The 21,011-nt window shown below is 43.7% G+C and overlaps 1 protein-coding gene across 5 annotated transcripts in view; it reads right to left on the bottom strand.

Annotated features, from left to right (window-relative positions):
• Window positions 1–21,011, bottom strand: part of ANAPC1 (anaphase promoting complex subunit 1) — a 117,843-nt gene that overhangs the window by 71,823 nt on the left and 25,009 nt on the right. For all 5 annotated transcript variants that reach the window (XR_008320729.1, XM_053313539.1, XM_053313517.1 and 2 more), the window contains exons 11-16: window positions 20,042–20,137; window positions 17,852–17,942; window positions 17,095–17,160; window positions 14,829–14,966; window positions 12,890–13,030; window positions 11,976–12,036 (exon numbers count right to left, since the gene is read on the bottom strand). Coding sequence is in view for 4 of the 5 variants with exons in the window: in XM_053313539.1 (XP_053169514.1) it covers window positions 11,976–12,036; window positions 12,890–13,030; window positions 14,829–14,966; window positions 17,095–17,160; window positions 17,852–17,942; window positions 20,042–20,137 (593 nt within the window). In the remaining variant the exon portion in view is untranslated. The remainder of the gene's footprint in view (window positions 1–11,975; window positions 12,037–12,889; window positions 13,031–14,828; window positions 14,967–17,094; window positions 17,161–17,851; window positions 17,943–20,041; window positions 20,138–21,011) is intronic.

The following is a 21,011-nucleotide window of genomic DNA, read 5'->3' as shown; positions in this document are numbered from 1 at the left end:
ACACATTCCATGAAGATGGCGCTGTGGCAGATGTACAATGGACTGGTAGATCACTCTCTGCCAGAACGGAGAGAAGCACCAAACAAGTGTGTGAAAGTGTACCCAACAATCAATCAAAATCAACACCACAACTATCTTTGGAACTTAAATTGATCAAAATATTTTTAACACAAATTCTGAAATTTGATTTGAATTGAATTTGAAGGGGGTGAGGAGGGGAAAAAAGGAGCATTGGTACTCACCAAGAAGGCTTCTTCTGGCTGCTGTTGTAGAGGACATCTCCTGGGTTATTATCGTATGCTCGCTCCAGGGCAGGACTTATGCAAATCAAAATAAAGCTATAAGAAGGGCCTGATAATAACCCCTCCCAGTTCTTATAGTCAGCCAAGCTTCTCATAAAGGAAATCCCAAAGGACATACATATACAAGTTAACCAACAATTGTAGACACTAGCAAAACATGCAGAAAATAGAACTCCAGTAGTTTGAGAAAACCTTGGGTGGGCCGAGATGTCCTCTCCAACAGCAGCCAGAAGAAGCCTTCTCGGTGAGTACCAATGCTCCTTTCTCGGCTGCTGTGTGAGGACATCTCCTGGGGACATACCATAGCCAGAGGACCCAGGGAGGGAGATTATCAGACTACTGGGAAGGAAGAACATGTTGCAGAACTCGTCTGCCAAATGCAGCCTGAGCAGAGTGCATAACGTCAATTTTATAATGTCTTGTGAAAGTGGATGGAGAAGCCCACGTAGCTGCCCTGCATATTTCCTCCCACAAAGCATTGGTAGAAAACGCTGCTGTGGCAGAGGCTGCTCTAGTGGAGTGTGCTGTAATTCGCAGAGGAGTAGATAGGTTCTGATATTCGTATGACAAGCTAATGCAGGCTCTAATCCAATGACCAATAACAGCAGAAGACACTCTCTGGCCCATGGATGCTGGAAGAAAAGACACAAACAAGGAGTCTGTAGTTCTGAACGAAGCAGTTCTCTTCAAGTATATTTCCAAACAACGCGAACATCAATTTATGCCACTCCTTTTCCCTGGGATGTGTAGGCTTAGGGCAAAAGGAGGGCAGAACCAAGTTTTGAGACCTATGGAATATAGGAGCTACCTTGGGCAGCACTGTTGGGTCCGAAATTAATGTCACTGAGTCAGAAGAAAACACGCAAAATCTGGGGTTAGCCAAAAGGGAGGCCAACTCTGATATCCTCCTGGCTGATGTAATAGCAACCAGGAAAGCCAATTTCATGGATAGAATCTTCAATGAAACAGATCTGATTGTTTCAAACGGAGGTTTGTGTAAAACACGCAACACCTTGTGCAGGTCCCAGGTTGGAAACCTATGTACCACTGGGGATGAAGATAAGGACGCCCCACGAAGAAAATGCTTAAGATGAGCGTGTGACATAACAGTTTTTCCTTTAAATTGAAGGAGAAGGGGAGCCAAAGCAGCTGCATGACGTTTGATGGTGTTTGCCTTGAGGCCTTTATCAAGGCCATCCTGTAAGAACTGCAGGAGCTTTGGCAGACAGCATGCCCTTGGACTTAATCTCTTTCCTCTGCACCATCTGAGGAACACCCTCCATGTACACTGGTATATTCTATGTGTTGAAGGGCACCTGGAAGCCATCAGAGTGTCTAACACGCCTCTAGAATATCCAGATTTTTCTAGCTGGTCCCGTTCAAGCATCAAGCGTCAAGCTGGAACCATGCGGGATCTTCATGACATATCAGGCCTTGAGACAGTAGATCTTGCCATACCGGTAGGAAGACTAGAGGTCCCAATGCCAGACTGAGAAGCTCTGGGAACCAGGGCCTGTGAGGCCAATACGGGGCCACTAAGAGCACTTGGGCACCTAGCTGACGAATGCGTCTGAGGAGTCTGCACAGCAGAGGTACTGGAGGAAATGCGTACAACAGCGTTTGTGGCCACGGAGATGTCATGGCATCTATCCGTTCAGCTTGTGGGCATGGGAACCGGCTGAAGAAACGAGGAAGCTGAATGTTCAGTGGGGTGGCAAATAGGTCCACCTGTGGTAAGCCTAGCTTCCTGGTAAGGAACTGAAAGGCTTGAGGATTCAGTTTCCACTCGGCTGGGTGGAGATCTTGCCGACTTAGACAGACCGCTTGAACATTCATCCCTCCGCTTACGTGAACCGCGATTGGAGAGGCTAAGTGGCCTTCTGACCATTCGAGTAGAAGAACTGCTTCCCGGTGCAGGGAACGCGACCTGGTACCTCCTTGCCTGTTGACATGGGCCTTGGCAGTCACGTTGTCGGTTCAGACTAGTACATCCTTCCTTATCAAGATCTGCTGGAATGACAGTAGTGCCAACCGAACGGCTCGGAGCTCCATCCAATTCATGCTGTTTTCCTTTTCCGTCAACGACCACTTGCCTTGAGCTGAGTGTGTTAGGCAGTGTGCTCCCCAACCTCAGAGACTTGCGTCCGTTGTCAACACTACTTGAAGCGGGTCTAGAAAGGGCTTGCCCCTCTCCAAGTTCTTCTTGCAAAGCCACCAGAGAAGGGAGGATCGAACCTGTTGTGTTAGCAGGACCGCCTTGGAAGATTTGGAGGTGATCGCCACCTGAAATGCAAGCAGGAAGCACTGTAGCTGACAGAAATGGAACCTCGCCCATGGGACTGAGTCGATTGCTGACACCATCAGTCCCAACAGCTGAGCCAACTTGAGCACTCCTGACTTGCGGTTGGCTAAGACCTTTGAGGCCACAGTCCATATTTTCAGTCTGCGTTCCTCTGGTAAAAACAGACGATAAACTCTGGTATCCAGGATTACTCCCAGATGTTGCAGGTTGAAGGAGGGGATCACCTGGCTTTTTGAGAAATTGACCTTGAACCCGTGAGCAGACAAGGCCTCCAAAGTAACTTGGACATCTCTTGCTGCATCCTGCCTTGACAGTATTAACAAATTGTCCAAATAGGAAAAGAGTCGACTTCCGGTTGGACTGCTAACGAGGCTGCACGCTTCCTGACAGGGGAGACCGAGGAGGAGTTATTTTGGGGGGTTTTGAGCCTTCATAACCCCCACCACCACCACCCTGGATTAAAGGGTTTGGATCAAGATTGACCACTGCATCCCTCAGGAGCCTGCTCCTTATCTCAAGGCTGCACTGGAAAGTACAGCTTTGATTTAAGTCGAGCGGTGGGGGCTGAGATTCATCAAGCTACACTCCTTCATCGGAAATCCAATGGACAGAAGCCGGTCTGGCATCTAATTTCTTTCGGTTTGGATTATAATTAATGGTTAAAGTTCAAGGAGCTCACCTCTCAGCGTGATTAGTGATAAATTGCTGGAATTCTACCTACTTTTGCTGCAAAGATTGGACAGATCACAAGCCAATGCTCTGAAGTTGTCGTAAGTCTGCCAACTATAAATTAAGGATGAGTATTCAATCTGTGTACTAAATACTGGAATTTAAAAACTGAACTGATGGCTAAAAGTTCTAAAACTTTAAAAAGCAAAGCAGTTGGAATTTCCCCGCCCCAGTACCTTCTGAGAGAGTTTAACTCAATGAATAAGTGATTTGCTGTTTGCTGTTGAATATGTTTATCATGAAGTGTACCAATTAGAGCAAGAAGGCGGATTATTGAACCGTGGGAAAAATTTAACTGGTGGTGATAAGATAGAAAGGTTGAGGTCTGGAGCTGAGTTTATTTGGAAAATAATTGCAGGCCTCTACTTTCTTGGACAACAAGGAGGCTGAATATTGCTGTAAGACCTGTGTTGCTGGAGGAGTTGTAAATAATGCAAAAGGCAAAGCAGCAGAACCAAACACAGACCCAAACACAAACTAGGAGACTTTCTGTTCCAAACCCAGGCCTGGGTGAAGGGAAAATGTCTTCAGAGTTAAATGAGACACTAGTTGCTATGAAACAGTTACTAGAAGCTAATACTGGTACCCTCCAACAAGTAAGTCAGGATATACAAACACTTAATAAGAGAACATCAAATATTGAGGAGACAATGAAAAAATTGGCAGAAGACAACAAAGAATTTAAAACACGGGTGGAAAGCCTGGAGCAAAATGCGGGATTACTAAGAGATGATAGGGAAAAATTATTAGATCAGATGGCTTTGTTGGAACTGAGGCAAAAAGAGTGTTTCCTGAGGTTTAGAGGAATCCCAGAAAAAACTGGTCAAGATATCAAAAAAGTGCTTAGGGAGGAACTCGCACTACTTTTGGGAATTTCAAGTGAAGACATGGAACAACAGATAGATGCAGTTTTCCGTGTGAATTCTGAATATGCCACAAGAAATAAATTATTTAGGGATTGCATGGTTCAATTCAACTCCAAATCAATTACAGAGCAGATACTGCAAGCACATTTTGAGCAGATACTGCAGATACTGCAGATACTGCAGAGCAGATACTGCAAGCACATCCCTTACCATTGAAGCTCAACAGATAAAAGTTCTGAAAAATACCATCCAGGATTTTAAGGAAACGTAAGGATTACAAATTTTTAACAGATGCTTTAAACGCCAATGGAATACGTTTTAGATGGGAAATACCTGAAGGGGTCTCCTTTTTTTACAAGGGGAAGAGGAATAGATTCATAGAGCTCCTCAAAGCGCAAGAATTTTGGCAGAAATACAAAAAACCTTTAACTTCTGAGCACCCAGTGCCCTCAACACATAATTTTAACTAGCCAAGATGGATTATAAAATAGCTTCATGGAACGTGAATCGGTTAAATAGGAAAACCAAAAGGCTAAAAGTTTTTCATTTTCTTAAAAAACAAAGCTTGGACATTGTATGCTTACAAGAGACACATATTAGAAAACAAGATAGAAAATATTTGGTTAATAAGGCCTTGGGACAAGAATTCATTTCCTCTGACAAGAAAAAAAAAAAAGAGTGGTAGTGTTTTATGTGAAACAACAATTTGAACCCAAGTTGATTTTTAAAGATGAAGAAGGTAGGGTGCTAGCTTTGGAAATCTTAGTTTCTGGAATCAAAACGGTGATAATTGGAATTAATGCACCCAATTAAAAAAAAGTAGAATTTTATAAATATTTAGAACAGAAGATGGCTGAGGTATCGAATGCTAATTTAGTTTTACTGGGAGATTTTAATGGGGTTGTTTCTATATCCTTGGATAGAAAATCTGATACGTCTGAAAGGAATCTGCAAGGCAGGCTACCTAAAGCTTTTTTTGATTTAGTAGAACATATGGATCTCTACGACTTGTGGAGAATCAAAAACTCAAATGCAAAGGAGTATACTTATTTCTCTGAAAGATACAAATCTCATTCAAGGATAGATATGGTCTGGACATCTAAATCTATTACACCACATATGAAAAGAATGGATATCTTGCCCAGAACCTTTTCAGATCATAATGCAATTTGTTTTACATAGAAGAAGGGAACGGTTTCCTTTCGCTGGAGGCTGAATGAATACTTGCTGAAAAAAGTGGAAGTTGTGGAGAAAGCCAAAAGGAAGTTAAAGGACTATTTTGAACTGAATTTAAACCAAGGAATGGACAATAAGATAGTTTGGGATGCAGGAAAAGCGATTATGAGAGGTTTTCTTATACAACAAAATGCATACTTTAAAAAACAAAGGGGATTGAAAAAAGAGGGATTATTGATGGAGATTTCTAAAAAAGAAAGAGAACTTCTATGGGCTAAGGACAAAAAGAAGATTACTCAAGTCATTAAAGTGCTTCAGCAGCAGCTCTCTATGTTACTATTAAATGAAGCTGAACGGAACTTAAAATATGCAAAGCAAAAGTCATTTGAATTTGCAAACAAACCAAGCAAGCTGCTGGCTTAGAAAATTAGAAGTGAGAAAAAGAATAAGTACATATCCAAGATATCAACAAAAAATGGGCTTTCCTATGACAAAAGGGAAATAAAAAGGGAATTTTTTAGATATTATTCTGAATTATATAAAGGAAATAAAGTAGAAGATATAAAAATTGACAAATTTCTCAAGACACAAAATATTCCAAAACTTTCTAAGGACCATATAGAAATTATGAATGCACCGATATCAGTAATGGAAATAACTGAAGTAATAAATCAAAGCAAAGCTAATAAGGCGCCAGGGCCCGATGGGCTACCAGATTCATACTACAAATCTTTTAAAGATCAAATATTACAGCCTTTGCAATGGATGATGAATGATATTTTGCAAAGAGGAATTATGCCGGAGTCTTGGAAGTATGCTAATATTGCAGTAATTCCAAAACCGGATCAAGATGTAACGCAAGTCAAAAACTACAGGCCAATCTCACTCTTAAATAATGATTATAAACTTTTTGCTGCCATTTTGGCAAGGAGAATGAAGGTTGTATTAAGACTTTTTATTCACGAAGATCAAGCAGGTTTTTTGCCAAAACGGCTATTAAGAGATAATGTGAGAACAGTTCTGAATGTATTGGAGTATTATGAAAAACACAATGATAAACAGATAGCTATGATTTTTCTGGATGCAGAAAAAGCATTTGACAATGTCTCCTGGCAGTTTATGTGGAGGCTATTGGATGTAATGGGAGCTGGTAATAATTTTATTAGGGCTATCAAGACAATATATTCAGAGCAATACGCTAAAATTATTATAAATGGGGAATTATCAGATAATTGTAAAATACAAAAAGGAACTAGACAAGGCTGTCCACTTTCCCCATTACTTTTTATATTAGTACTGGAAGTGCTTTGCAGAAATATTAGATAAGATGATCAAATACAAGGCCCAAAAGTTGGGAAACAAGAGTATAAACTTAGAGCCTTTGCGGATGACGTGGTGTTTTTTCTAGAAAATCCATTAGAGAAGATCGGAAGACTTTTGCAAAAAATACAACAATTTGGCCAATTGGCCGGGTTTTATATAAATAAGACTAAAATGAAGGTGTTGACAAAAAATATGGACCAGAAATCTAATGATAGATTTTCTGAAATAAGTGAACTGAAAGTGGAGAAGAAAATTAAATATTTGAGCGTCTGGTTGACAAACAAAAACTCTTTGTTGTTTTCAAATAATTATATCAAAATATGGAATACAGTAAAAACTGACTTGCAGAGATGGACTAGAATGAACTTATCTTTAATGGGAAGAATTTCAGTTGTGAAGATGAATCTTTTACCTAAAATGCTGTTTCTTTTTCAGACTATTCCTATAATTAACACCTTAACTTGTTTCAAGCAATGGCCAAAGGACATAACCAAATTTGTTTGGCAAGGGAAAAGACCAAGAATTAAATTTAAAAATTTAACAGATGCTAAAGAAAGAGGTTGTCTTACCCTGCCAGATTTAAAGTTGTATTTTGATGCTGTTTGTTTGACGTGGTTAAAAGAATGGATAACATTAAGAAATCCCAGAATACTTGATCTGGAAGGATTCGATAGAAGGTTTGGATGGCATTCATATCTGTGGTATGAAAAGTAAAGTGCATAAAGATTTTCTTAATCACTATGTAAGAAGGAGTCTAATGAGAGTGTGGGTAAAACATAATAAATGGTTGGAATCTAAAACTCCATTATGGCTGTCCCCGGTTGAAGCTTTAGCACGTAAAGAGGTAAATATGCAACCAGAATGGGGTACCTACAGGGATTTGTTATGTTTCCAAGAACAGGGCTGTAAATTAAAAAACCTAATTGAAGTACAAAATTTGGTTAGTAACTGGTTTCAGTACCATCAGTTAAATGAAATCTATAAGAAGGATCTTAAAGTTGGATTTGAGGATCAGATGTCGAGATTTGAGAAAGAGCTGTGTGAAAATGACGAAAAATTAGTTTCTAAGATGTATAAGCTGTTGCTTTTGGAGGACACAAGAGATGAAGTGGTTAAAACAACTATGATAAAATAAGCTCAAGATGTGGGTCATAATATAGATATGGCAGCTTTGGAAAAATTATGGAAAATGGATTTAAAGTTCACTGCATGTTATACTTTAAAAGCAAATTATTACAAGATGATGTATAGGTGGTATTTGACACCCAAAAAATTAGCATTAATGTACAAAAATGTTCCAAACAAATGTTGGAAATGTGGACATTGTGAAGGAACTTTTTTTCCATATGTGGTGGTCTTGCGGGAAGGCAAAGGCTTTTTGGGATATGATATATAATGAGTTGAAGAAAATGTTTTAAATGACATTTCCTAAGAGGCCAGAATCCTTCCTGCTGGGAATAACGCAAGGAGAGTTTTCCAGAAGAAACTTAACATTTTTTATGTATGCAACCACGGTGACCAGAATAGTATATGCGCAGAAATGGAAGGACAATGAAATGCCCTCAAAAGAAGATTGGTTGATAAAAATTTTGGAATATGCAGAGATGGCAAAACTTACAGTATTGATAAGGGATGAAAACTTGGAATGTTTTAAAGAAGATTGGAAACCATTCTTACTATACTTAAAGAACTATTTTGCTAATATCGACTTTTCAGCAGGGTTTGAAATTTAGTAATAATAGCAGGTTGGGTAGAGTAAAATCGATTTTGTAATGTGTAGGATATATGTTTTGAATTACTATAGCAATGGTTGACTTGTATAGTTAATTAATCGTGCTGATTGGTGAGCGGGAAGTCAATATTTACTTATTTAGATGTAATGGGATTGTTAAGATATTGTAAAAACCAATACAAAATTCTATAAAAACAAATAGGAAAAGAGTCTCAACTTTTTTAGACAAATGTCGGCCACTAAGGGGCCAACACCTTTGTGAAGGCGCTGGGAGCAGAGGAGAGGCCTAATGGAAGGGCCCAATACTGATAATAAGCTCCCATGTAGCAGAACCGCAGAAGGTGATGGGACTGTGGGTGTATAGGGATGTGAAGGTACGCCTCGGTCAAATCTATTGAGGCCATAAGATCTCCGTGCTGCAAACTTTCTGCAATAGATCGAAGTGTTTCTATCCAGAACCTTCGCTTGCACACCCACCGGTTCAAAAATTTTAAGTCGAGGACTGTTCTGTAAGACCTGTCCTGCTTGGGCATGGTGAATAAGATTGAATAAAGCCCTTAACGATGCTCCGGCGACGGAACCGGTTCTATCGCAGCAATGGCTAACAGGTGATCTATAGCCTGTTGTAGAATTAGGTGTTTTGGCGTTGATCTTGAGCGCGGAGTTTTTAAAAAGTGAGTTCTGGGGCGCTCTCACACTTCTATGGTATAACCTAGAGAAATCGTTTGCAGAACCCACTTGTGTGTGGTGGACCCCTCTCACGCGTGATAAAAGCGAGAGAGGCACCCTCCTATCTCCAGAGAGTCATTGGGATTGTCGCTGCTTGAAGTGCTGGCCTGACAGCTGCTGCCTAGAATTGGATCCGGCAGCAAAGCTGCCCTTTGACCAGTTGGGGCACTTATTCCTGTTGTCTCTGTCGTGGCCACGAAAGGATCGAAAGGCGCGAAACTGCTGCTGCTGACGCATGCGGAAAAAGCGCCTTTCCTCTTTCCCAACTGTAGTAGGGAGTGCTTTCTTCTTATCCTTTGTTTCTATTAGAATGTCCTTGAGGACATCATCACCAAACAATTTTGCCGCTGAAAATGGGACTGCAGCCAAATTAGCTTTAGATGCTAAGTCCACTTACCAGTGGCGAAGCCACAGGGCGCACCTGGTGATAACTTTATTGGCAGTGGCCTAGCCCCAAAACGTACCGCATCCAGGGTAGTATCTGCGATGTATGCTTGTGCCTTCTGCAGTTTCAGAGCAATCTGGCATTGTCTGGCCAGTTCTGGAGGCAGAGACTGGAGCAGCTCATCTGTCCACAGAAGGGATGCTCTAGAAATAATAGCAGCGGCTATCGAAGCTCTAATAGAAAGAGAAAAACATTCGTTATTTTTCTTTAATTGAAACTCAATCTTCTTTTCAGCCGGATCCTTCAAAACAGACTCCCCATCTCGAGGGAGCAATAATCCAGGTGCAAGAGCTGCGACATAAGCATCCACAAGAGGAATCTGGAATTGGGCTGCAGCTGAAGGAACAAAAGCATAGCAATAGCACACACTTACATTTATATACCGCTCTATAGCTGGAAGCTCTCTAAGCAGTTTACAATGATTTAGCATATTGCCCCCAGCATTCTGGATACTCATTTTACCGACCTCGGAAGGATGGAAGGCCGAGTCAACCTTGAGCCCCTGGTCAGGATCGAACTTGTAACCTTCTGGTTACAGGGCGGCAGTTTTACCACTGCGCCACCAGGGGCTCTGGTGCATAGTGTTTATTAGCAATCGGGGGCACCTTTTTCTGAACAGATGGTGCCTGCCACTACTGTTGAAGAACTTCTGAGAAGGTATTTAGTAAAGGAAATAGGAGTTCTGGGGTGGAATTTGTAGGCAACACCAAGGACTCCTTGGAGGGAATCACTGTAGACTGCAGTCCTTCTATAGTCAGACCCAATGTACACATGGACTTTATGAATAAATTAGAAAAGTCATCTGCGGGGGATGAACACTTAATTTGAGGTAGGGACGTCCCCTGTCCCTGCTGGCCATCTGACCATTCCCCTTCTTCTCTGGATTCCTCCCCCAGTTCTAAGTCCACTATGTCAGGATTAGTTCCTTCTGCAACTCTTGTAACCAAGGGGTTATATGAAGTTTGATTAGCATCCTGGGGCTTCCCTGGACAAGCAGGCGATTCATAATCGGAATCATCTGATGATTGTACTTGGGACAAGCATGGATTAACTGATTTATGCTGCCTATGCCTTTTGTGGTGCTTTTTTATTACTTTTCCTACTCCTCTTGTGAGATTCCTTGTGAGAAAAGGAAGAAGAGTCAACAGATGAGGAGGAGGGAGATCTCCTCTTACATTTACGTCCTCTCTTACTTACATGCTTTAACTGTAGTGCTTGAGACAAGGTATTATTAACCCATTGTTTCCAACTTTCTGGAACCTCTTCCCCAATCATAGCAAGATTGGCAGGGGCAGTTGGCGAGTTGTTAGCCCGGCAAACCAGCGGAGCCGCACCCCGCAATTCCCCTCCTACCGGTTCCAAGTGTGGAGGATCTTCTCGGGCGAATTGATTGGCCACCATCTGGGTAGGTCCTGAGAGCAGGGGCTGTGGCCGATTCTCCGAGGAACCTGTTCCTCTCGCTGAGTGCCGCCCCTCTGCACTCCGCTCCTCAATATCCTCCTCCTCCACCCCGAAAGAGCCCGTCGCTTCTGAGACCCTTACGGCCAAAAAAACTTCCAACACTTGTGCCCTCCGCGGGGGCCTCTGCGCCCTTGCCTGTTCCTCTGTCTTCCGCAGCAATTCTGGAGCTTGATCTCCCTCTGCGGCTACACCCTGTATTTCGCGGGTGATTTGCAGATGGCGCCCGTCCCCATGCGCCCCGGCATGTGCTGATGCAAAATGGCGGTCGTTTGACGAGGCGCTTGCTGCCGGGGTGGGAAAAGGCGCACTCGATGGTCCCTCGCCCGAGGAGGACACAGTGGTCCTGGGCGTACTGGGAAGGGGCTTAGCAGCAGCCGCAGTCGCACCAGAGCAATCTGATCTAGCTGACTGGGTCTTTTGTTTTCCATTTCTGGGCCGAAGACCCTGCAGGCTGGGCACTCTGCTTCTCCCTCCATGAGGCAGAGAAGCCAAATGCAAGGGCAGGAGGGGAGAGACGAAGAAACACAAGGCTAGACAGAGGAGAAAAGTAAAGGTTTTTAGAAGGTGGTTTTTTGCGGGGGGGGGTTGTTTTTATAAACACACAGGGGGCAGATTGAACTAAAAATAGCAGGAAGAAGAAAAAACTTAGCTGGAATAAACGAAGCAGAAGTAAAGATTTGAAACAAGGCTGAAGAGTCCTTTACTGGAGTGCTGGCAGGACGAAAAGAACTGGGAGGGATTATTATCAAGCCCTTCTTATAGCTTTATTCTGATTTATTCTGCCCTGGAGCGAGCATACAATAATAACCCAGGAGATGTCCTCACACAGCAGCCAAGAGGGATTTCTTGCTAAACCAAAAAAAATATGGAGTGCTGATCTGTTTTGTTTTCTGGATTCAGATTATCATACCTAATTCTGAAGTTGCAATTTCAGGAATTGAAATTCTAACCATTGAGCCATTGCTGAGTTCCTAGAAAAGAAGAGACAGTTGAGGTGCATCTTCCCAACAAATAATCATTCAACTTCTACAACACAAATCATTGCACAAACCAGAATGATGAACTAAGGTTTAGGGATGTAAGAAGAGCTTTGTTGGCTCATCACTGTTGCCTGCATGCTACCTGAAACTAGCCACTCAATCTCAAATACCACACTGTCAGGTCTCTTGAGCCCATTACAACCCACTGACGATGGAATAGCAATGAAACTACCGACATTTCTCCATCAGTCTTGACCACACCAGGTAAGTGAAATGGTAGGTCGATTTCAAGATGAGTGCATTCGTATGTGTGAAAATAATGGCCACTCTGCTCTGAAAAAGAAGTACAACCATCTAATTCTGAATCCCGAATCATTTCATTTGCTGACTAGGCCCTGCTAATTGGATAAAGAGGCATTTTTCAAAGTGGTGATTCTCTTATATTTAGCAGGGGGAGAGAAACTGTCCCTGTTCAACCCCTTCCAGTGGCTGTTGCTAGTATCTACTTTGTGTGTATTTTTAGACTGTGAGTCTTTGGAGGATAGGGAACCTTATCATCATCAACATCAACATCATCATATTTTTCTATGTAAACTGCTTGAGAAAGTATTTTGTTAAAAATCAGTATATAAACAACAACAGGCCCATCATATATATATGAAGAGCCTTGCTGGATGAGACCAACAGGCCATCTAGGTTAGCATCCTGTTTCCAAAGGTAGTCAACCAGATGCTTCTGTGAAGTCCAAGCAGGGACATGCAATAGGCCCCTCCACACACTGCAATCTACACTACCACACCACATGAGATCCAGATTGAGATAGGTTCAGCCGATCTACACTTACCAGAGTCACTCTGTTGTGGACAGGATCTCTCACAGAATGCACAAAAGTTGCTAGTTGCTGGAAAGTGCAATCATCAATGTAAGAGGAGTCCTGAAGTTTGAACGAATCCCTCAGCTCCGGAACAGGGGACAGCACTCCATGCTAAAAGTGGTAGAGGGTGGGGTATAATTTTTAGCATTATTATTTCAACAGTTCTTAGCAATCCAGATTCAGGATGAGACAAAGCATTTTGTTACCACATTCAGAGAGAAATGAATCCAAGTCCGACTAGAGCTCGCGTGGACCCCCATGGTATATCTTAACTTGTGGGATCTTAATGGAATTCCAAGAAACATGGCTTTCATGTAGAATCCTCCACTCCATCCCCCCACTGTCAGCTTCCCTGGGCCTCATTCCTCTCCAGAGCTCCATCATCACAAGCATCTACTTTGGGTCCATCCAGCACAGAATCCAGGGGTGCGTGGTAGCAGGGCTAGACCATCCACGAGGCAGACCTAGGCGGTCGCCCTACAACATCAATTCTTGGGGGTTGCTACCTGCCTCCCTTTCCCTCTCCAAGCAACCACTGACATGTCTGACTTGCTGGGAATGCTCATTTGCTCTCCTCGGTGGAGGGAGAGTGGAGTGTGGGTGAGGAAAGGAGAAAGAGTAAGTAAGCAAAGCCAAACTTTGCTTTGCTCTCTCTCTCCCCCATCCCTGCAGATGAGCAGCCTGCACGGCTCAACTTAAAGCTGGGGCTCAGCACTCCTTGGAAGGGATGTGCAGAACTGGTTAAATCGTGAACCAATCCACCGCGAATGGGGCCAGTTTGAGCAGTTCAACTACGAACCACTCCAGATCAGTTTGAGTGGGATTGTCAGTCCAACTGGTCCAGCTGGTAGGTTCAACCAAACTGGTTGGGGACCCGCGATTCAGTCAGAATTCGGTCCGAACCACAGCAACCAGTCCATGCACACCCCTACTCCTTGGGTAGCAGGGACAGGAGGGGCACCAAAGTCAAATGTCACCAAGGATGCGGAAAACCCTAGGGCCAGTCCTGGGAGAGGGGGCACTGGGATGGCAAGAGGAAGCTTGAGAATGGCCCCAACAAAAACAGCACTGAGAATTCCAGTGGCCAAGGAGGACATTGCTGGCTGGTGGGACAGAAATATTTTTCTTCTTCTTAGACAAACTATTAGTGGGCAATGGGATTTGGGGATGAGTGTCCCCCACATTATGGTTGGATGACTGACTGATTCCATTACTTTATTTCTCAATTATTCTTAAAAAAAAAATTAACTTCACCAAATCCTTCTGCACGATAGGTTATTTCAGTTAGTCTTCAAAGAATAAACAACATTTAACATGGAGTACAGCACTCATATAAAACCTTAAGATTGAATTCTACAGCAGGCATCCAGACTAAGATACACAAGCATGGTCCCACTGAAAAAAATGGGACAGGTCATGGCATCTCATTAATTTCAATGGGACTCCTGCTAACTGAGCAAAAAGGCACCTTTTAAAGTGGTTATTTTCTTATATTTAGCAGAGGGAGAGCAAGTGGCCCTATCCAACCCCAGCACAGCATCCCTCCATTGGCTGTTGCTGGTGTCTATCTTGTGTTTCTTTTTAGATTGTGAGCCCTTTGGGGACAGGGGATCATCTTATTTATTTATTATTTATTTTTCTATGTAAACTGCTTTGGGAACTTTGGATGAAGAGCAATATATAAGTATTCGTAGTAGTAGACTATTCATGAGGAACTCAACCTGGAGGTCAGCCTATATTTTCTTTGTGGTGAGGAAAAAAACTTTTTAGTAAGAGAGAATTCTTGAAGCACTCTATGCTCTAGCCATAAATGTTCTATGACCCCCATAAGCACACATAAAAGAAGAACGTTTTCAGGGAAATATGTGGTACAAACCTTGACAGCAAAAGAGACATTGACATTCCTTACCTCATCCAAGGGTCCAACGTGCTTATTCAAAGGCTTAGAAGGAGTGCCGATACAGTCCAAAGGAGTGCTTGGGCGAGGCATCTGATTAGACATCGTCAATGATGGAGCCGGCAAACCAGGTATGAAAACCTTTCCTACCTTGTAATGGGCAAGACAGAGAAATGCAATGCAAAGTTGCAAGAGAGTGAATGTTTGAACTTAGTCTAAAACACTCCCAAAAAGACATAACTAGACAATGGATCTATAATATTGGAAGAACTTGTGATCTCAAGAAAAGGCAAATAAACTGCTTAAAGTCAGTGTTGTGTAGTGGTTAGAGTGTTGGACTAAGACTGGGGAAACCCAAGTTCAAATCCCCATTCAGCCATGAAACTCACTGGGTGACTCTGGGCCATTCACTTCTCTCTCAGCCTCACAGGGTTGTTGTGAGGAGAAATATAACCATGTACACCACTCTGGACTTCTTAGAGGAACAGCGGCATAGAAGTGTAATAAATAAATAAACAAACAAACAAATATCCATCTCTGGCTGCCTTTAAAAAATATCACTTAAGACACAACTGTTTTTTCAGGCCTTTTGCTAAAACTATTCTTTAAAATTTTATGATTTGAAAATCATTTTAATTGTTTTTATTGCATTTTATTTATTGTTTTAAGTTGTGTACAACACCTTGAGATCTTGATATGAGGTGGTTTATAAATGTAAATAAATAAACAAAACAAACAAGCAAATAAAAGTGCTTATATAGAACTGGATAAGCACTACTTGGAGTACTGGGGGGTCTACTCATTTAAAAAAAAAATAGATACCAACTGAAATGGGATACTCAGATGTTTTTGTTTTAGCAAAAATGCATCCATGGAAGCTGTAATCTTCAGTGGAAGACCATAATGGGTGGGGTCTTCTGGTTCTGAGGGGAGGAGAAAAGAGACAAATGCAGGGGAGCTGCCACCTTCCAGTTCCAGCTGGGGTGACCCCTCCTTCCCACTACTGTCACTCACCATGGAGCTACCCAGGAGCAATCTTGCTCTGATGGGAGGAGAGATAGATACAGCTTATCAGCTGACTCGATTTCAGAGCACACCATGCAAAGATATAACTCTTAGAGTTCCTTTGTTGTTTGCCGTATAAGTTTTTATTGATGCTTATTGTTTTTAATGTAACCTGCTTTGGGAGGTTTGTCTGAAAAGCGTTATAAAAATACCAAAACCAAACCAATAAAATAACCCTTCCTCCTTTGGCAGTGTTTCTACTAAAATCTGCCCTTTCCCGCAAGCTGCTTTGCACCCCCTGTGGGGTGCAGTTTTTTGCAGAAAGGATTAGGAAGCCCTTCTGCCCATGTGGTCCTTCCACCGCAGTTGCAGCCTCTACAGCTGCGTTTTGTACAAAGAACAGAAGGAAAAACAAACAAACTTGGAGGGAAACTACCTGCAACTGAGCACCCTGTGCATTTGGCCCTCTGTCTCCTAAAATAGAGGCAACCAAGTATAAAATGGAGAATCAGTGGAAGATCTAACTGAAGAGAAGTTGGAAAGAAGAGCAAAGGGAACAATCTATATACTTATTTCTCTTAGCCGCAATGCGTATCCTTAAGAATTTGGCGGTGGAACTCTCGCGACACGCTGCGAGAGTTCTGGCATTGGGTGGGAGGACGTTGGAAGGGAGGCCGGGCCTGGCTGCAGGGCAATGGAGGCGGTGGTGGCAATGGGCCCGGCCACGGTGAGGAGGAGGCGGCGGTGGCCGGGTGGCCAAGAAGGTGCAGGGGAAGGGGGAACCGCTGGCCCCAAAGCCAAAAGGCTGAGGAGCCATGGTGGCCGCCGGAAAATGGTGGGGAGAGAGGGAGTTGAGGAGGAGCTGCGGCGGCTGCCCCAAAATGGCGGGGAGGTAGGGAGCCGGGCAGCAGGCTGAGAAGGAGCGGCGGTAGGCACCCGAAAATGGAGGGGAGGGAGGCGGTAGGAGGCCGCCAGCAGGCTGAAGAAGAGGTGCGGTGGGGAGATGGCAGGAGGCGCGGCCGTGAAGGGCAGGAGAGACTGGGGATAGAGGTTGTGGGGGAGTGTATTGATGCACAGATGCTCTGTGTGCGGTCAGCTAGTTAAATATAATTACGTGAAGAAAATTAAAGAGGAAAAAGGGGTGAGGACAAATGCAGGTCTGAAAAGGCTTGCACGAATGGGGCGGAGGAGTGGAGACTTGGAAGGCCAATCTATGAATTGAAACCTACAAGAGAATACAAAAGCTACAAACTGAAAACAATGTTGCACATACCCGAACCACTCCAGTGTACAGGACTAAGTTTCCATTGCCTTCCAGAACCAGCATAGTATCAATGCCCTTTAAACAATAAAGAGAGAGCACATTCAGACACTAGTATATGAAGAAACACTGATCTACATTCTACATTTAATGTCTGTGGCTCTGCAACCTGTGGGGTGCTTAGGCGCAATCGGCTCAGGAGAGAGCAGGAGCAGCTAGTAGTCCCTGGTGCCTAGTCCCTGGTGCCAGAGCACACCTGGAGCAAGGAACAGCTCATCATGGGTCAATAGGGAAGCTGTTCCACCTATAAGAAGAGCATGTATTGTGGGTCATGGGGTCACCCAATGACAGGTGACAAGGAAGGAGAACATTTCTTTTGGCTACAGGGAAAATGGGAGCAGCTTCAGGGCTATGGATCGAGCCATGAAAGGAGGTTGCCCTGCAGGAAGAAGACAGTCCCTGTGAAGTTAACAGGAAGACTAGACCACCTGACTAAGGAAAATCTGTGGACTCCCAGGTGTGCTCTAACATCCCAAGGAGTGGAGGCCTACCAGGGATTAACCCTGAAGAGACAGAGAGTCCATAGGGGACCAGGTGAAGTAACCCAGGATTCTTGTGTACAAAAGTAAAAGGAAATTTCTTCTGAGAGCATTTTTCGTGTCCTGACTCTCTCTCTGTTGCTGCTTGTTCCTAGCTAACCATGCCTGTCCCTTGGATATAGAGTTACCCCTCTTGGGTGACTCCGGCATCACAACGTTCTCATACTTACTTCGATTGGAGCTGCATCCTTTGCATGAATGTTGGTAACAGAGCCGAAGATCAACTGTGACATGTCATTACTCTCCTGAAACTTCACACAGCTAAAAGTGATGAGAGGAATGCAATTTATGCAAGAAATGTTGCCGACATAATGACAACAGACTTACGCTGCCCCTTTGCCAAAAGAGTTATCCATCGAAGTGTCCACTAATGTTTTAGTTTTTGATACATATGTATAAATATTGTTACCTGACATGAAGCATCAGGTTAAAATAAGTATTCAGTACAGACATCCTGCCAAGTCATATTTAAGGAAGCTTAACTATGGTTTGGCATGATGTCTGAATTGACAAACCATGGTTTGCAAACAGCCAGCAAACCAGAATGAGAAACCATGGTTAGAAATGGGTGTGCAAACCATGGTTAGCACTAATTATTACTTAGCGTAAGATCTGACATGACAGACCATGGCATAACAGACCATGAGGCTCTTCTCACGATTGGGGAGGGTTTGCAAGGAGAGCGGGCTAAGCCCGCTCTCCCCGCAGACGAGCAGCAAGTCCTGCCTGGGCAGCTGCTGCGGTCACCTACACGACAGCTGGCTCCGTCACGGCACTGGCGGGGGCTGGGGAGTTGGGGGGCTGTACGGCCCCGGAAGTTCTAGCATGCCATGCGCACATGCTGGAGAGACCCCCTGAGCCAGGAGGCTGCTTTTCAGCCTCCCGGTCGGGGGTCTCCTTGTGAGTTGCTGCGGTGCGGAGCTGCGCCGCAGCAACTCACGATCCATTAACCCCAGTGAGCGGAGCGCTCACTCGCTCCGCTAACTCCGGTAACCTGGGCTAAGGGGCGGGCTACTCAAGCGGGCTAGCCACTTGTAAGCCACTGGGATCGCCTGCGAGCCCGGTGGCTTACCCAAGCAGCAAAAATCAGGCTAGGCTCTCCTAGCCCAATTTTTGCTGCTCATGGGAATAGCCTCCATGTTTATGGCCATTCCTGGAAGTCTCTAGCCCACAGAAACAAAAGTGCAAAGATGGAAAACAAAAGCTAACATGCAGCTGTAAACCATGGGTTGTCTGTACATTCACAAGTTAAAACTAGTATTTGGATGGGTTCCAAACGATAGTTATGCAAACCATGGCTTGGTGTGATGTCTGAGTTGAGTCATGTTTTCAGTTTCAATAAATAATTGGGAATAATCAGAAATTTGATGAAGAAATGGATGAATTATCTGCTCCAGTGCAATGAGTGGCCCACAGTGTGTGCAAGGCAACTGGTGTTCCTAAGAACATAGGAAGCTTCCATATACTGAGTCAGACCATAGGGCCATCTCGCTCAGTATTGTCTACACAGACTGGCAGTGGCTTTTCCAAGATTGCAGGCAGGAATCTCTCTCAGCCCTATCTTGGAGATGCCAGGGAGGGAACATGGAACCTAGATGCTCTTCCCAGAGTGGCTCCATCCCCTAAGGGGAATATCTTAAAGTGCTCACAATTCTAGTCTCCCTTTCATATGCAACCAGGGCGGACCCTGATTAGTTAAGGGAACAAGTCATGCTTGCTACCACAAGACCAGCTCTCTTCCTCTAAGATCACCTGGCACTGCTGCACACGTTGCATTCAGCCCTGCTGATATTGCGGAAGAACTACTTAAAACAACAAGCCCGCACTTACACAGAACGACTTTCATTGCTTCCAACGTAAGTAGCGCTGTGCAAGTGCAGGCACATTGCTTTAAGTATCTAATGACTGTCCAACTACAATCTTGCACAACACCCCCGGGGCTGGTTTCCACATGCACAGCAGCGACAGCCAATCAGGAATGCCAACATTGACTCTTGAATCATGTGGGCACTGTTTATCATTTGTAGCAATTTTGCTCATATAGATCAAAGCTACCACTATATATATTGATTCTCCAGGCTGACCACTGCAGATAGTGGTGTTGGGGAAACGGGGGAAGTGAGGGTGGGGAGGAGATACCTGGCTGATTCTACCTCTGGATTGGGGGAGCAGAAAGAATGGCACTAAAAATCACTTTATATGCACATGGGCCCTCTCCCTCTCTATACTGAAATTTTCTGATGTGGGAGTTAAACATTTGCCATAATATTCAGGTCCCTGCTGTTAAAGCTCCAATATGTTTCACAACAGTTCAAAGCAGCCACAGTCCGTTACAGACCCCACCCGTCCATCACACTTACCGCAACTGGAGCTGAGACTCTACAAGGTAGCACAAAAACCTTTGCCCACATAGGTCGGTTGTAATGAATACTTTGGAGGCTTGAGAGTTCTTCTCCCTGTCAACATCCAAGCAACTTTATTTTTTTTTTAAGTCAAACAATTACCATAATGCTGCTTTTGCTTTTAAGTTGTACATTACTTTACAGCTAGGAACATAGGAAGTTGCCTTATATCAAGTCAGACACTTCATCCATCTAGCACAGTACTGTTCACACTGACTGGCAGTGGCACTCCAAGGTTTCAGGCAGGAGAGCCAGCGTGGTGTAGTGGTTAGAGTGCTGGACTAGGACCGGGGAGACCCGAGTTCAAATCCTCATTCAGCCATGAAACTAGCTGGGTCACTCTGGGCCAGTCACACATCTCTCAGCCTAACCTACTTCACAGGGTTGTTGTGAAAGAGAAACTCAAGTATGTAGTACACCGCTCTGGGCTCCTTGGAGGAAGAGCGGGAGATAAATGTAAAATAATAATAATAATAATACCTGGAGATGCTGCCAGGGAGAAAACCTGGGACCTTCTGCTTGCAAGCATGCAGATGCTCTTCTACAGACCCATGGCCCCATATCCTACAGTGTTCACATGTATTCTCCCATCCAAATGCAAATCAAGGTAGACCCTGCTTAGCAAAGGGGACAATTCATGCTTGCTACTGCAAGACCAGCTACATCTCCTTCCAGACTAAAAAATGTACTTATACTGAAGTCTGTGTAATATGCAAATAAATTTAATCAATGGAATTATTATTTTTTATTATTATTAATTCGATTAATAAATTTGATTCAATTTATTAATCAATTGAATCAGTCAGTGAAAAGACAAACTAAAATTCATGAGATGAGCGGACACCCCTTGGAGAGCCTTGCAGCAGCAATCCAAGGTTTCAGGCAGGAGTCTTTCCCGGCCCTACCTGGAGATGCTGCCAGGGACTAG

This window comes from Hemicordylus capensis, chromosome 1 (assembly GCF_027244095.1).
Source record: "Hemicordylus capensis ecotype Gifberg chromosome 1, rHemCap1.1.pri, whole genome shotgun sequence".
NCBI classification, from domain to species: domain Eukaryota; kingdom Metazoa; phylum Chordata; class Lepidosauria; order Squamata; family Cordylidae; genus Hemicordylus; species Hemicordylus capensis.
The sequence above is the reverse complement of the archived record's forward strand: the minus strand, read 5'-3'. Positions and strand labels throughout refer to the sequence as shown.